At 38.9% G+C, this 17,457-nt stretch overlaps 1 protein-coding gene across 9 annotated transcripts in view; it reads right to left on the bottom strand.

Annotated features, from left to right (window-relative positions):
• LOC108707806 (syntaxin-binding protein 5-like) overlaps window positions 1-16,238 on the bottom strand; it is a 178,895-nt gene extending 162,657 nt beyond the window's left edge. For 6 of the 9 annotated variants that reach the window (XM_041581402.1, XM_041581406.1, XM_041581403.1 and 3 more), the window contains exons 1-2: window positions 13,701-16,237; window positions 158-255 (exon numbers count right to left, since the gene is read on the bottom strand). In XM_041581402.1, the coding sequence (XP_041437336.1) occupies window positions 158-255; window positions 13,701-13,868 (266 nt within the window). In that variant the 5' untranslated portion in view covers window positions 13,869-16,237. Of the gene's footprint in view, window positions 1-157; window positions 256-13,700 lie in introns of all 9 variants that reach the window. The other 3 variants (XM_041581400.1, XM_041581401.1, XM_041581404.1) reach the window with 1 other exon arrangement.
• Window positions 16,239-17,457: the final 1,219 nt, after the last annotated feature.

The raw sequence follows: 17,457 nt of genomic DNA, 5'->3' as shown, positions 1-17,457 counted from the left end.
TCTTCACTTCTATATGAAAACACTTCTATATAAAATCAGCCCAAACCTTCCTGCAGTTTCAGTATAATAACAAGAAAAGACCTTTTCTCACCTTCTCTGCAGCTAACAATATTTCTAGGGAAATTCAATGGAATGATGAGAAAAAGATAAAGGATACATTCGTACAGCTCCAGTCCGTGACCCGATAGCCAGTATCTTCTGTACAGGATCAAAAGCTAAAGCTGTAGGTTGATGTGGAAATCCATGTCGTACAGTCTGAAAAACAAGGAATGGAATATTTAGCATGGTTTACTCCACTACAAAAAAACGTAATGATTTAGATATTGTAAATACCCAACAATAAAAGTATTAAAGTGTCTGGACTTTTTCTAATAACAATTTTTGCAGGTATTCAGTTTGTTTACAATATTCAAAATCAGAGCTCTTGGTCAATAATGACTCAGCCTTTAATATCCCACCCCTCCATCATCCCAAGCTCTAAAACACACAGGGTTGCCACATGGTCAGCATTTCACTAGTCTAGATGATAAATTACCAGCCAAGGCTGGGCCAGTATTACAAAATTATTTAATCAAGGTTTTAAAGGGGAAAACTCACATTTTTTGGGGTGATTTTTTTTTTATAGAGATTTATTATACCCCAAAGTTGCTAAAAATCAGAAAATACTCCATCTCAAACCTCTCGAGGTCATGTAGAAGTCAATGGCAGATGTCCCTGAAGTTTTTTCTTGACACTGTGCTCTATGCTGGATAAGGGCCAGATTCAATTCAGTGAGAAAAAGTTCTCATGGTTTATCACATGAAAACTCATGGACGAGATCCAATTTGAGGAGAAAAAACTTCACCTTATTCAGTTCCAGTTTTTCCCCCATAGACTTCAATAGATTTTTCATATGATAAATCGTGAGATGTTTTTCTGAATTAAATTGCATCTCAAGTTGAATCTTGCCCATGACTTTCACATGATAAACCTTTTTCTCACTGAAATGAATCTGGCCCAAAGTCAGGGTTTTTCTGATAATCATAAAAAGTAGAGTTTTCACATAGACAATAGATAAAATAGAGTTTTCGGAGCATCAATAGTACAATACGAATTGACGGTCGATTTTGTCGTGACATTTTTTTCGTTCTTCGTGGAAGGGAGTTTGGTCGACTTTGTTTTAATAAAAAAACTGAGATTAATTTGAGTTTTATTAAATAACCCGCTGAATATTCACCAAACAGGGCAATCCCAGACAAGAAAATGGGGAGTTCAGACTTTTAACAAGAGTGTGCCTGCAAGTCTCTGTATGCCTTGTTTAAAGCTATCATGGCTGTTGAGAATAATTTACTCCACTCGTACTCTAATCAGGTCCCATAGTGAGAGAGAAAATAAACTAGTCACTAGACATGCAAACTCATAAGAAAATCTTTAAAAATTATTGATTTTTGTTGACACCAATTCGGAAAGCGTCAGCAATATTCATCTCCATCACATGGTGGAAAAATCAGTTTCTGCTTACACTGAAAAACATAAAAAAGTCTATGATGAAAGAACATCCTTTGCCGTTATTGGAGAAGGCTTCCTACAACACAGTGATCCCCCCAAGAAGACAATTTCCAGGTCCTTGCCATGCTCCCCAGCCATCGCCCCATCACTAGCATAAGAACTAAAATATGGAGTCTAATCCAAAACCTACTACTTTTACTGGCACCCACAATGCTACACCTAAAGGATTAGTACATTAGGGCCCTGGCTGAAATGAATCTAATATTGCTTTGGAAGATTTGATTAAATTAAATGGCAATGAAAGATATGTATGCCAGATAAAGAGGGTTCCATTTCCATTGGAAATCCAGTGATGGAGCTGGGGGGGGTCAAGGGTAGGGGGGGCTGAGGAATCACGTGGAAGTGAAGTCACGCACACGGCATGCTGACGTCACTTCTGTGGTATATGGCATGTGATGTCACACGCACAACACGCTGATGTCACACGCATGCCGTAAGGGACATGTTTAGGTCCGGTGCCTAGGGCAGCATTGTACCTAAATACATCGCTGCATGAGAGGTTGTGTTAAAAGCCAAACATTAAGTAAAAAGCTGTCTTTTTCACTCTACTACTCATGGGCTGGACCCAGGGCCACTGAAGAATGAAGAAGCGGAAAAAGATGATCACTCCATGGTTCTCGTTTAGGGCTGGTGCAGTTTTCTGCAACCAGAAGCACTGGCTTGGGTATCTAACGGATTATAATCACTGGGGGTAGGGATGCACCGAATCCACTATTTTGGATTTGGCGAACCCCCGAATCCTTTTGTGAAAGATTTGGCTGAATACTAAACCAAATCCTAATTTGTATATGCAAAACAGGGATAGGAAGGGAATAAGAGAACTTCCTTGTTTTGTGACAAAAAGTCACGTGATTTTAAAGATTTGGATTCGGTTCGGCCAGGCATGAGGATCTTACTGAACTCAAATCCAGCTGAAAAAGGTCAAATCCTGGCCAAATACCAAACTGAATCCCGGATTCCATGCATCCCTATAAGGGGTTCCAAATGGTAGGCATTTCACCTTTCCTGCGCCTTTAAAAGAAACAAGATATTTCGAAATGTGCAGACTACAGGCACATTAGTATAAATGCATTTAGGCCAGATCCTTCTGTGGTGTCCTTCATCAATAAACCATGTTTTCCCTAAAGAAAATGAAATTCTAAGCAACTTTTAAGTACCTACTAATTACAATTAAAATGATAGGATGTACATGTAATTAGTACCTAAAGCAGTCTGTCTGACTGTTTTCACTCTCTAAATTCTGGCTTTGACTCTGGTGTGCCAGCTGAAAAAAAGCTGATGAAATGGCCTGAAGGAGAACTCGTTACATTATTTTATTAGTCACAATCAGAGAACACTAGATACACAAACACTGCTTTCAACTCAAATTACATACAAATATGTTTTTCATTTGAAAGTTGCTTACAATTTCTTGCATTTTGCAAAAAATGGGAGGAGCCCTTTACAATGTAATCTGTATCTCCTAACCATTATTCCAAGAGGCACAATAATACTGGATATATATAGCCCAGGGGTTCTGCAGTAGTGGTCACTTGTCTTGAGCCCTAAAATATATCGTGACTACCCATTGATCCCATATGTAGTGATCACCCATTATATGGAAAGGCTATACTAAGTTAAAGACTCTAGGAACCACATGTTGTTGGATAGCCAGGTGCACTTCTCCTTTGCACCAAATAGTTAATTAGGTAAGCCTCAGCTAATAAGTAGTTTATGTCTCTAATTCAAATACTATTTTGCTAAAACTGTTTCACAGACCACAAATGTTTCATTTCTTCAGCCACCATATTGCATTATGGCGTGGCTCTGGATAGGGTCAAAGACCAAGAAACACAATAAACAACGTCATTGAACCATTTATATTTATTGGGCAGTCTAGTTTAAAGTCACAATATCTACAGAATTAATTTGGTTTCTTATATATATATATATATATATATATATATATATATATATATATATATATATATATATATATATAGCGCATATAATTAGATGCCTGTCCTTCTAGCATGCTTCGATAAAGTCACTGCAAAACTCCATCATTCCTTATTCATCTTTGCTAGATGTTTGCTCAGAAATTTGTACTGAAAAAAGAGTCTGTACAAAGATAACAAGTCTCATCTGGTTTGAGTTGGGTTTGAGTCTGATATTTATCTTTAATAGTTACAATTGTTTCTTTGCTTATCTTGAATTGTTACAAATGTATCTAAGTGCACCTGCCATGTATTCTAGACTCTCTGCCAAAAGCCTCAGTTTTAGAAACTTTGCATCTTTTTCTGGTTGTTCAGTGCAGGAGATCAAAGAGAAAGTCGGTACATTTCAGTAACAATCCTGTAAAAATCATTTCATAAAAAAAACTGGGATTAATTTGAGTTTCAGTAAATCTACCCCTATCTGAAGACACAAACTGTGGAAAGTATCAGAAAACATTTGGATTAACCAACTGGCACACCTGACTTTTGGGTTTATTATGGGTTTATTTCTTAAAGGGTTGAATTCTCCTTTAAAGGAGAACTAAATCCCTCCTTAAGAGAAAGCACCTACCCCTTTCCCTCGATTGCCCCCCTCCCTGCATAGTCCATTACTTGAAAAATGTGTCCCTGGCATTGACATTGGCGGAGCTCATGGGTTCCGTTTCTGGTATCTTTGGATTTCTCTGGTATCGTTTCTGGTATCTTTGGTATTCACGGCTACTGTGCACACGCCGAAAACTCAGTAAATTGCAGAACTAAAGGTGGCACCCATGAGCTCCGCTGCACTATATATATATATATATATATATATATATATATATATATATATATATATATATATATATATATATATATAACAGGGGGGAAAACTTGCACTCACAGGTCTTAGCGATGAAAATATAGGTGTTTATTAGCAAAAATTGACTAACGTTTCGGCAAACACTCAAGCCTTTCTCAAAGTGAGAAAGGCTTGAGTGTTTGCCGAAACGTTAGTCAATTTTTTGGTTTTAGACAATAACAACATATAAAGTTTTATGGTATATACTTTGGTGTATAGTAATACATGTTGTATCCGTTGGCCAAGCATTGGCAGCAGCATCTAAACAATTACAAGAAGCACCCTACATAAAACGTAGCTCTAACATAACATGTTTTATTTAATATCAGAAGGCTTTTTTGTTTTTATAAAAGTTTAAGATTCTTGTGTCTTTTCCATTTTTTATTTTAGATGAGAAATATCCATGTGAGGACTATCAAAATGGGTGGTGGTTAGAGAAAATTAATATGGTCACCGATAGTGAGTAATGGGCACTAATGCACTTTCATATTTTTTATAAATGTCTTTTACTATTTATATAAATTAATATTTATGTGTGCGATTTAAATTATTGTATAACACTGATGATATATGAGAATAAGTATAGAAAAGAGTAAATATCACTAATAGAAATGTATAAAGTATTAACCCATATAAAGGGTTAACTAAAAGTTGCATCATGGGAATAGAAGGAGGAGCATTGCACTTATAAGGGTTTGTGTTACTTGGGTGTTTTATCCTGATGAAGGGTGGTGAAAACCCCCCGAAACGTTGATGTGTGGTGAAAATAACAATAAATAACCTGCTGATTATGAAGTGTGTGCGGAGCCGTGATTATACTGCAATTTTTTGTTTATCCCATTCAACAGAAAACCACTTTTTCCATCATTTACCATGTGCAAAGTACTGGTATCAAATATATAGTTCTGCATTTACACATTACTTAGTAATTGGATTATTAGCCATATATCTTCTAAAAAACATTTAAATATTAACCCGATAGGGTTGTTTTTGACACCAATGTGGATTTATCCAGCTTAGTTACAATCAAGTACCAATGAACTGCTTTATTAGTACAGAGAAAAAGGTAAATATTAAAAAAAAAAAATTGCTTAAAATGGACTGTATGGGAGATTGCCTTCTTGTGATACAGAGCTGTTTTAATAATGGGTTTTCTTAGTAAGGGGCCCCATACCTGTACCTTAAACCTTAATATTAATTGTTTTTTGATATAAACAGTGATAATCTGGAGGTAGCATGTCAATATGTTGACATATGTTTTTCATAAACTAAAGCAACTAATATAAAGATTTCCATGATTTCAGCTGCTTGCAATCAAGCCTCTGTGCGCTACATATTTCTACTTAATGCAGACAGCGGTGCTAAACATTCTGCACTAATCCGTTCTCTCTTTTTCTGGGCTCCGTTTCATCTATGCTAATTTTTCCCACGTTCCTTGACAGGTCTTCCAAAAGGGCATCTGACTCTGTGTTCTTTAGGAACAATTGCAAGGTAGATTTATAGTCCTTGGAAACACCAATACTGTAATAAAATCTACTTGATCTACTTGCCCTGGTGGTCCAGTGGTGTGGAGGGGACGCCCGCCACGCCGCTCCTCTTCAGCCGCCATTGCAGCTCCTCGGGGCACGCGCACCCGCGTCTTGTTCTAGATATGGATGCGGACGCACTGGCGCGAAATTAAATGCTATAAAAGGTTCATTTGGGCTTCATTGCCATTATAGGTTTAATCCTGTGCTGTTTGAGCTTTGAGCTATCTGTATTCTGATCCTGTTTGATTCCTGTTGTGACCCCTGCCTGGCAATTCGACTATCCTGATTTCTGAAACCTGACCCTGTTATCTGACTCCGATCCTGCTAAATCCCTTCTGATTGATCACCCGGTTTTGACCCTTGCCTGCCTGACTTCATTTGTACTCTGCCTGCCTCGACCCAGCCTGATCTAACTATGATTCTGTCTAACGCCTTGTACCGCGACCTTCTGCCCAAAGACTTTTGCTTTACAGTGCCCCTTTGTTTGTCCAGAACCCTTCGCCTTGCACCTCTCATTATAAGACCTGGCGGCATCTGAGTAGCTGAGGGCTCCTCCCGAGGCCAAAGGAGGCTACTACAGGCAGAAGCACAAGCCGAGACCAGGGTGCTTGGCATCGGTTTTGGGTTTAGGGTGCCAATCGTTACAAATACATACATAAAAAACATTACTGTTACACAAAAACCCATAATAACACCAATGACAATGTGTTGGGCATTCTGATAAGCTGAACAAGGACATGGCATAAGATTCTTCTTTATTTTGTAAAAAGTTTTTAGACTTGTTGTATGCAAAAGCTCATTAAGACAAGCCACAGTCATTTTGGAACAAAGTGCTTTGGACTGATGAGACAAAAAATTTAGTTATTTGGTCATAACAAAAAGCGCTTTGCATGGCGAAAGAAGAACACGGCATTCTAAGAAAAACACCTGCTACCTACTGTCACATTTGGTGGAGGTCCCATCATGCTGTGGGGCTGTGTGGCTAGTTCAGGGGCTGTGTGGCTAGTTCAGGGGCTGTGTGGCTAGTTCAGTGGCTGTGTGGCTAGTTCAGGGGCTGTGTGGCTAGTTCAGGGGCTGTGTGGCTAGTTTAGGGGCTGTGTGGCTAGTTCAGGGGCTGTGTGGCTAGTTCAGGGACTAGGGCCCATGTTAAAGTCGAGGGTCAGATGAATTCAACCCAATATCAACAAATTCTTCAGGATAATGTTCAAGCATCAGTCACAAAGTTGAAGTTCTGCTGCAGGGGTTGGATATTCCAACAAGACAATGACCCTAAACTCACTTGGAAATCTACAAAGACATTTATGCAGAGGGACAAGTACAATATTCTGGAGTCCCCCGACTTGAATATCATGGAAAATCTATGGGATGATGTGAAGCAGACTGTCCATGCTCGGCAGCCATCACATTTAACTGAACTGGAGAGATTTTGTATGGACCAATGGTCAGAAATAGCCACATCCACAATGCAGACACTCATCAAAGGCTATAGGAGGCGTCTAGAGGCTGTTACATTTGCAACTAAGTATTAATGTAATATCTCTGTTGGGGTGCCCAAATGTATGCACCTGTCTAATTTTGTTATGATGCATATTTTCTGTTAATCCAATAAATTTAAGTCACTGCTGAAATACTACTGTTTCCATAAGGCATGTTACAGTATATATTAAAAGGAAGTTGCTACTTTGAAAGCTCAGCCAATGATAAACAAAACTCCAAAGAATTAAGAGGGGTTCCCATACCTTTTCATATGACTGTATGTATCAGGATATGCTTAATTAACAACTATTGTGCTTCATATAAGTTTAATTCAGACCAAACTACCATGAGCAACAGGGGTTAATAAGCTGTTGTTTGTTTATTCTCACATTCCACATTATATTCAGAGGCTTCAGTAAAACTAAATATTATGGTGTACATACAGTAAAGCCCACCAAAGTAGAAGGAACAGACGCACACCAGATCAGCCCGGTGCACAATCCCAAAGGATCCGGCAGCCTCACGTATGCTATAGAACAGCAGAGGATCGGCACACAGGCATTCAAATTGCAGTGTTACCTGCTCGTTTATTGTGCGGACTGCAACGTTTCGGGGTCACGCCCCTTTGTCAAGCATGTACATACAGTAAAGAACATTTATTAAAGGACTGTTTCATCTTAAGATTAAACTTATGATGGTGTAAACTGTGATATTCTAAAGCTGCCCATACACATATAAAAATGATCATAAGATTATTGGAATGAACTTAGTGGCAAGCCAATCCCAGGACACAAAGCTCACTTTAAAGGTGGTTCGTCTTAACTTTCTGTATGATGTAGATGATATACACAGTAGTATTTTAGGAAAAATATCTATAAACGTTTTACTTTATATTTATTTAAATATATTTTCTGTTCTATACCTCATAGGATTTGAATTTCAACCCCTTCCTTGTTGCTAGGGTTTAATTACCTTAGCATCCAGGCAGCAGTGTGGAAGTCAGAATGAAACGTACTTGAAGAGGGTCTCACAAGGAGGATAATAAAAAGTAAAAAAATAATAAAGCAGCATAGTTAAAAAAAAGTAATAATGCTGCAAATCGGACTTATAATTGTAAAATATAGAAAATATTTATTGTAAAACATAAGGCATTCACATGAATTTATAGAATTAGTATTGAAAAAACATCAGTATAACATGTGGGCTGTCATCCCCCTTTCTATTAAAGGGAACAAAACCTTACAGGAAAGATTCAGATATATACACTTATTTTAAATAGATTTGTTTTACATGAAAGGCTTTTGGCTCATATTTGACCTTTAGAATATGGGGGAATCTGCGCTCAGCCCAGCAATGGTTATACGGTGAATGCCTCAATCCTCTTGTATGGATGTACCGTGCATCCAAAGGTATCAATCTTAGTAGAAAGTAAAAGGAGTAAATTTGAGTGCTCTCCTTTTACTTTCTACTAAGATTCATATTTGACCTTGTCTGATATAACAATACAGGGTTTCATTTGCACTTAATGATTTACCACTTAATCGAAATGACATTTTTAGAAAGCCATAAAATGGTTTCTTTCTGTTTGTAATGTGCTCATTTCCCAAAGCACTAAAAACCTTTTACTGAATTCATTTAAACTGAATTCATGCGTATGTATGTGATATATATATATATATATATATATATATATATATATATATATATATATATATAGATAGATAGATCTATATATATATATATATATATATATATATATATATATATATATATATAAACATATAGGGAAAGATTAAATGGTGGCAGGGAGAATAATGCTATGTGGGAATGTAATGCTGTCACGGGTTGGAAAAATTGATTTGTTTCACATGATTTGCAGTTAGATGCTTGTCATGAGAAAATGGAACACTCGTAAGCCAGTTACATCAAATATTTTCATAAGGCTAAACATCAGTTACAAAGTATATGATATTATTTCTGTCAAAAATAAAGTTTTAAAATATGCTATATAAGCTATAATGCTAGATTAACTTTTGCACTATTATATCTTTGAGTTTCTGAACATCTACCATTGGCATGATCACTTTAATTCTCCTCAAGTTACGTTGTTATGCATATCAGAACCCACAACTTGCCCCATACTCATCAATAACTGTTCACTGTAGCTCACAACACAAGCCTGCCTTTTGACATATAAAATAAATCTAAAATCTGATAAATGTTGTTAAGGCATATTATAAGGCATCATGTATCCCCTACTATAGATTCTAAAGATATTAGATTTTACTGATGACTTAGAGGCCATGAAAGGTTTCAAGGCTGCTGGCTGAGTTATACAGATCAGGTGAGTATCACGTGTTTATCTATCTATCTCTATATATATATATATATATATATATATATATATATATATATATATATATATGTATGTATGTATGTATGTATATATATATATATATATATATATATATATATACACACACAGTACCCCTACTCTAAATTATAAGGATTTTAAAAGTCACTAAGGGGTTCTGTAACCATATAATGGCACAATGCTGAGTTATACAGGGAACTCTCACTGCCATTCCAATATCATAATGTATTAGGCATAATGTATCCCTAATTTATAAGGATATTTAATGTAACTGTGGTGGCATTAAAAAGGTCAAGGAACTGAGTATCTCTCGTGTATTATAAGGGATAATGTACCCCCTACTGTAAATAATAAAGATATTAGAAGTCACTGAGGGGTTGTTCTGTGACCATATAAAGGCACAAGGCTGCAGGCTGAGTTATACAGGGAACTCTGAGTATCACTCATGTATTATAAGGGATAATGTACCCCCTACTGTAAATGATAAGGATATTAGAAGTCACTGAGGGGTTGTTCTGTGACCATATAAAGGCACAAGGCTGCAGGCTGAGTTATACAGGGAACTCTGAGTATCACTCATGTATTATAAGGGATAATGTACCCCCTACTGTAAATGATAAGGATATTAGAAGTCACTGAGGGGTTGTTCTGTGACCATTTAAAGGCACAAGGCTGCAGGCTGAGTTATACAGGGAACTCTGAGTATCACTCATGTATTATAAGGGATCATGTAAATGATAAGGATATTAGAATTCCCTAAGGGGTTGTTCTGTGACCAAATAAAGGCACAAGGATGCAGGCTGAGTTATACAGGGAACTCTGAGTATCACTCATGTATTATAAGAGATAATGTATCCCCTATTGTAAATGATAAGGATATTAGAAATCACTGAGGGGTAGTTATGTGACCATATAAAGGCACAAGGCTGCAGGCTGAGTTATACAGGGAACTCCGAGTATCACTCATGTATTATAAGGGATAATGTACCCCCTACTGTAAATGATAAGGATATTAGAAGTCACTGAGGGGTTGTTCTGTGACCATATAAAGGCACAAGGCTGCAGGCTGAGTTATACAGGGAACTCTGAGTATCACTCATGTATTATAAGGGATAATGTACCCCCTACTGTAAATGATAAGGATATTAGAAGTCACTGAGGGGTTGTTCTGTGACCATATAAAGGCACAAGGCTGCAGGCTGAGTTATACAGGGAACTCTGAGTATCACTCATGTATTAGAAGACATAATGCACCCCCTACTGCAAATGATAAGGATATTAGAAGTCACTGAGGGGTTCTGTGATATAATCTATAGTAAGGGATTTCCCTTATAATCCATGAATGATAGAGTTCTAGACTTGTATAACCTGGAGCTTTGCATCTTTTTATGGTCACAGCGCACCTAAGTGGCTTCTAATATCCTTATTATTTACAGTAGATAATACATTATCCCTAATAATACATAGTTGATTCTTATGGGCTAATTTAAGAATGCTCAAGTCACTGGGTTTGGGCATTAAGATACTAAAACCATGCAAGTGGTATTATTGATTTGAATAACTCGGCTTCCTACTCAGCAAAATAAAAACCCCGCTCTGCAGGAAGCCAAGGTATTTGAATCAAGTGAATCCACCCAGGAGTTTAGAAAATCTTGCATAGTTTAAGTACCTGAATGCTCATGACCAATGGCTTGAGCATTCTTAAATTAGCCCCTAAGAATCAACTGTGTATTATTAGGCATAATGTATCCCCTAAAGGTTTTGTGTTATAAACTCCCTCCATACATTAAATCGTAATTCATTTAAAAGCAAGAAATGTGAAGCTTAACAATTTTCTCCATGTGTTCATGATTTATTATCTGCTCTGGTCTGACTGGATAGCAAATGCTGTACATTACATGTAAATACGTTGCACTGAGCAATAGACAAGTAATGAACTCCGTTATAGTCTGAAAAATGTGGGCGCTTCTAAGTTCCTGTCTGACTCACATGCTATTAACCTGAAATATTGCTGCTACAGTAGCACGGAACTTGGACATCCTCTGTAATGTCATTTATATATGTGTGGGGGTTCTATATCTTTCATATATCATTTCATTGCATTGGAATAATGCAGATTTAAGCATTGGGTCTTGTATCATAAGCAATCTAGATAGGTTTCCAAACAGAATACACTACTGAATGTTCACTGCAATAATTCAGAGCAAACACATTTTAAAAAACTTTTTGGCGGCAGTCCTGAATAGAATAGCAGCTTTAAAATGGCCTTGATTCATTTTTATATATACTGTAGATCTTTTCTTCAACGTACTGCATTTATTATGCCTATCATATATAAAATATAAAAGATGCTTAACTGAAAATGAATGGCCGCATCAAGCATATGAACTATAAATGTTAAATAAAACATTACTGAATGTTACAAAAACATACTTTACTGTAAGCCTAATAACCTGAGATTAAGCATAAAAATCGACATTTAAAAATGTTTTTTATATTAGATCAGAAGAGGAATTATTTTTTCTGAGCTTGTGGGTTTAAACCAGCAAAGAATAAATGCAGAATAATAATGACGCCGAATCTGTCAGTATACTTGCTTAGTGCCATTTAAATGGAAAGACTGTAATGAACGAGCTTTTCATTTAATTAGAGCAGCTAGAGGTGAGAGCATTATGTCAGCACCACTCTAAACTAGAGTGACCAGCCTGTTAATTGATCCCTGTAAGGTTAAACTATGCAACAATAATGGAAACCATGAATGGTCTTGCACTGGGCAGTAAAGCATATCTTCCCTTCAAACTGGCTTATTAAACACAATTAAGGAAAACCACAGAATTGGAGAGAAACTTTAACGGTTGTCTTTCTTATGTGCACTTACTGTAGCGCACTACTGAGGGTTTGAAGAACGGCACGTGAGGGGACTGATTTACTAACATGGTGCTAAATTGCACCAGTGAAATTATCTATAGCAACCAATAAGAACTAAGTTTAATCAGTCTACTAAAATTAGAAGAGAAGAAAAAATTAATAAAATGGTGATAGGTTGCAACTAGAAACCAGTGCAAATCAGCTCATATGTTAATAATTGAGTCCCTCTCTCACCATTTGACTTTCCATCTGACCTGGATGCGAGTTTAAACCGTACAGTAATGAAAGACTCAGTGATTCTGGATAATGCATCCCATACGTGATTTGTCCAACATATGTCACTTCAACTGTTGCTGAAGTACCAGTACCATCTTCCAGTAGCAAAGAACCTTTATTGACCTAATACAATGCCAGGAATTCAACGTACCCATTGTTTTAACCACGCGAGGCTGACCTTATAGCTATGGATATAATTCTACCTTAAAAGGACTGTTTGAATTTACAAAACAGGATGATGAGTTTGGTCCGTTCTAAACACGGGATGTTAATGATTTGCAAAGTACCCATTAATGCAGCACCCAAATTCTCTGAAATGAACTCAGACTGAATGCAGCATACCCTTTCAGGAAAGTGAAAACCCCATTTGAACACCCCATTTAGAATGCTGACTTCCATAAGCATGCTCTGTTTAACAAAAGAGTACCAACTGTATGACAATTGCTATTGAAATCCTTAACTTGAAAAGCTGTTTCTTGAAGAGAAGAGATATGATCCTTTGCAAGGGTATACATACATAACATGTAAGTGGAGCTGGCAAGTAAAGCAAATCCTCAGTTTACATGTTTTATATATCTATATCTATTGACTCAAAAATAAGCAATGGTTTCTCCTTTACACTCTGAAATATAGTTATTAAGCCTTTCCTTCTCTCAGACTCCTCTTAAACCTCAGAATTTATTCTCACCCTAGTTCTCAAGCTCATATTTTGTCAAGGGAGAACATGGAAAGCGGGAATTTATTATACAGAAGACATACGTACATTATTTAAGTATACATTGCTGCAGAATATTAAAGAGGGCCATCAGGGTTACCTTGCAGACATTGAACTGGTCAGAAGTCAAGTTCTCCTGAACTTCCATGTCTCGAGGGGACACCACCACTCCTGTGGGACCGGTTGAATACACAGGGTAGCCACCTGCTGCTGCCACAGTTCCACCACCAACTGTCAGACCATCCAAAACTTTACGAAACTTCTTCATCTTTGGTCACCTCTTGGAGGTCAAAAATAAAGAACCACAGTTTTCATTCCCAAGTAGTGTATAAAGGAACAGAAGAGATTCGGGATGTACCGGGTGAAAATCAAGTAGAAGTAGCAATAAAAACAGAGCTAGGTGTGAATGAACCAAGCCATCCTTCCATAAATTGTGCTTAATAAAATAGTCCCCAAATATGTATTGTGTGTTGTGGTTCCAAATAATCGTATCCAAATTGCCTGCCAAAGTTATTTAAATCTACCTGAAATATTAAAATGTAAAATCATTTATAAACTATGTCTATTGTTTTGGAAAAATATGTTTTTCAAAAATATAAACGAAAACCAAGCCCTCAACATTAACAAAATGGGTTTACTCTTTTGAAGTCTTATAATGTTTTCCTATATATCTTTACAGCAGTTGCTTCCAGATGCTTTGGCACCTCCAAAATGCCGGTCCTAACGAAACTGATTGGCACCAGCCTTCTAGCAGCTCATATTCAACAGTATTTATATAGCTAGCTGAAATATCCCTCGACTTTTCACAGAAAAGCCCCATAAAATCATCTATCTGCACCAGTGCAATGCCTACTCCTCTGCGCAGTTCCTATAGTTGTTTTTCATGAATTACTTCATACATATGCTAGGCACACTCCTAACACCAATATGTTGCATAAGTCAGAAATGTCAAGATCAAATACATTTTTACACAGCGGCACCATCCAAAATAGTTTTTCTATAGCAAAATAAACTGAGGGCCTGTGCTGTCTATATAAACCTCAAAAAAAGTTGTATCCTACACACAGCTTCGGCATTCACTCAAGTCTTACAGTAGCTCCTGTTAACCAGTTCCAAAAAGCTTCTGCACCTGCTCGTCCAATTTTTGTACCTTCATTTATCTCTGCCTTCCAAATTCCCTTTAACTGCTGCCCAACCTACTGGTCTAATCCCTATACTAGTATTTCCACCCGCACCTCCTATACTCACATTTTCTATCCCACCATTATCTCCAAATGCCTTAAAGCAAACCTGCGCTACACATTGAAGCACCTGTGTCCCATTCAAGAACACTCTCTCTCTCTCTCCTGTGCTCTCCCACTACTTTAGCCCCCGCACAGGTCTCAGCTGGGCACCTCACCTACGTACGGAAACACTTTCCTGTGTGCTCTCTAATACACAGTCATATGAACTAATGTCCCTAATATACAGGTGTAAATACAGATCCTATAGGTTCACTAGTAAGCAGATGTGGCACAAATCCTTTAGCCTCTTCCCATACGCACTCTGGAGTATATACAGATCATTAGGGTGCACACAGTGACCAAGCTGCTCTATATACAGAGACTATGGTGGGCACACAATACACAGGCTGCTATACTGTATATACAGAGACTATGGTGGGCACACAATACACAGGCTGCTATACTGTATATACAGAGACTATGGTGGGCACACAATACACAGGCTGCTATACTGTATATACAGAGACTATGGTGGGCACACAATACACAGGCTGCTATACTGTATATAAAGAGACTATGGTGGGCACACAATACACAGGCTGCTATACTGTATATACAGAGACTATGGTGGGCACACAATACACAGGCTGCTATACTGTCTATACAGACTATGGTGGGCACACAATACACAGGCTGCTATACTGTATATACAGAGACTATGGTGGGCACACAATACACAGGCTGCTATACTGTATATACAGAGACTATGGTGGGCACACAATACACAGGCTGCTATACTGTATATAAAGAGACTATGGTGGGCACACAATACACAGGCTGCTATACTGTATATACAGAGACTATGGTGGGCACACAATACACAGGCTGCTATACTGTCTATACAGACTATGGTGGGCACACAATACACAGGCTGCTATACTGTATATAAAGAGACTATGGTGGGCACACAATACACAGGCTGCCCCCAATAGCTAAGGTAGAGCAATAGAAAGAGCCCTAATAGTCTGGATATACAAATGAAAGGTAACGTTCCCAGGCTGCTGTATATAATAGGATTTGCCCTTTACAGTGGCTGCTGTACACACACGGTCCCACACAGTCAGGCAGGGCAATGTCAGTCCCAGGGCTGGAGGAGTCGATGAATATGTGAGGTAATTGCAGCAATTAGCACGGGGGCCTCCAGGCTGCGGGGAGTGGAGGGTCTCCCTTGAGGTAGATCCCACAGGCAGTGGCACGAGAGTGGACGCTTTGTTGTGAGGAGAGGTTGGTACCACAAGAGGAAACACAGTCCCGCAGGATGTTGAACAGGCTCAGAGGCTCCGTCTCTTTCCTCAGCCGCACAGGATCCAACGAGCTGCGCTCTCCGAGGTGCTGAGGCGAATGGGCGGGAAAAAAAGGCGGCATAGCGAGGAACTCACGTGAATATGCCAACCAATCCGCTCCTTCTACTGGCGCTAGGCGTGAAAGTCAGAATGCGTCACGTTCCCGCCCAATCCTTTAATGAACTAGCCCCGCCCACTGTTTAGTTAGAGGCGTTCACCCAATCGGCAGTTGCACGTGTCTCTGTCACACACCCCCTTTATGCCTTACAGCCAATCCACAGTCTGCGCTGCTCACCTTCTAGTCTGGGATGACAGATGGGCGGGAAACTGCATTGCTAGTTATAAAGGGGTCAGTCAGACTGAGACAATGTGAGGGAAACGTGAATTTATATATATACAGCTTGTGTCAGTCAGTGTGAGTGCTGCTTGTGATCACTTCATGGTTTATTGACTGTCCAACAACAAATTCTCTCATGTTCTGGGGCCAGAGAGCTTATAAAGTAAAACTGCAGCTCTCACTTCCCAGACATCACCTGTCACTCACCTTCTCAGCAAATAAAGTCTTTCTTCTGTGCTGACACAGAGTAACAGCCCTCCTCTAACAAAACTACAATTCCCACAAAGCCCTGCAGGATTCCGCACTGGTCACTTCATCAGCTGCTTCTGCTACATTGTTTCAGGAGTCACAACAAGCAGTGCGGCCAACAGAAAGGGACAGGGGGATACTGATACTTCATTTAAACTGACACATAACTTGAACTCTATTGGAGGGAATGGATTGGACATTGTCTCCCTTATATACTCGCTGTGTCTTTTGTCCAATCCAAGTGCCCTGGATTTGCCCCGCCCAGGCAAAATGGTCCCTTCCACTAGTCTCAGAAGACAAAATAATGATGTCAGGGGTAACGGCGCCCCTAGTCCTGCTGTCATTTGTCACCCCTGTCCCCTCCCCTATATTCCTGCACATTTTCACAGAAATTGAGACTGGCCACAGGAAGTTTAAAAAACGATTGTATCTCCTGCACATCCCCAGTGTCTCTGAATCAACGTGGGTGTGGTTGGACAGCATGCAGACCCAGGGTCGGACTGGGAGGCATGGGGCCCACCGGGGCTACTGCCCCAGGGCCCCCTCCAGCCGCCACTGCCGCTCCGGAGTGCTGCAGGCGGCTAGTGCGCATGCGCGCGGCGCCGCGTTTGTGCGCATGCGCGCGGCGCCGCGTTTGTGCGCATGCGCAGCCCTTCTATTCTACCGCGACCCCAAACAAAGTGGGGTCGCGCCGCCCCACTAAGT

The sequence above is a fragment of the Xenopus laevis genome, chromosome 2L (assembly GCF_017654675.1).
Source record: "Xenopus laevis strain J_2021 chromosome 2L, Xenopus_laevis_v10.1, whole genome shotgun sequence".
Taxonomy (NCBI): Eukaryota; Metazoa; Chordata; class Amphibia; order Anura; family Pipidae; genus Xenopus; species Xenopus laevis.
The sequence above is the reverse complement of the archived record's forward strand: the minus strand, read 5'-3'. Positions and strand labels throughout refer to the sequence as shown.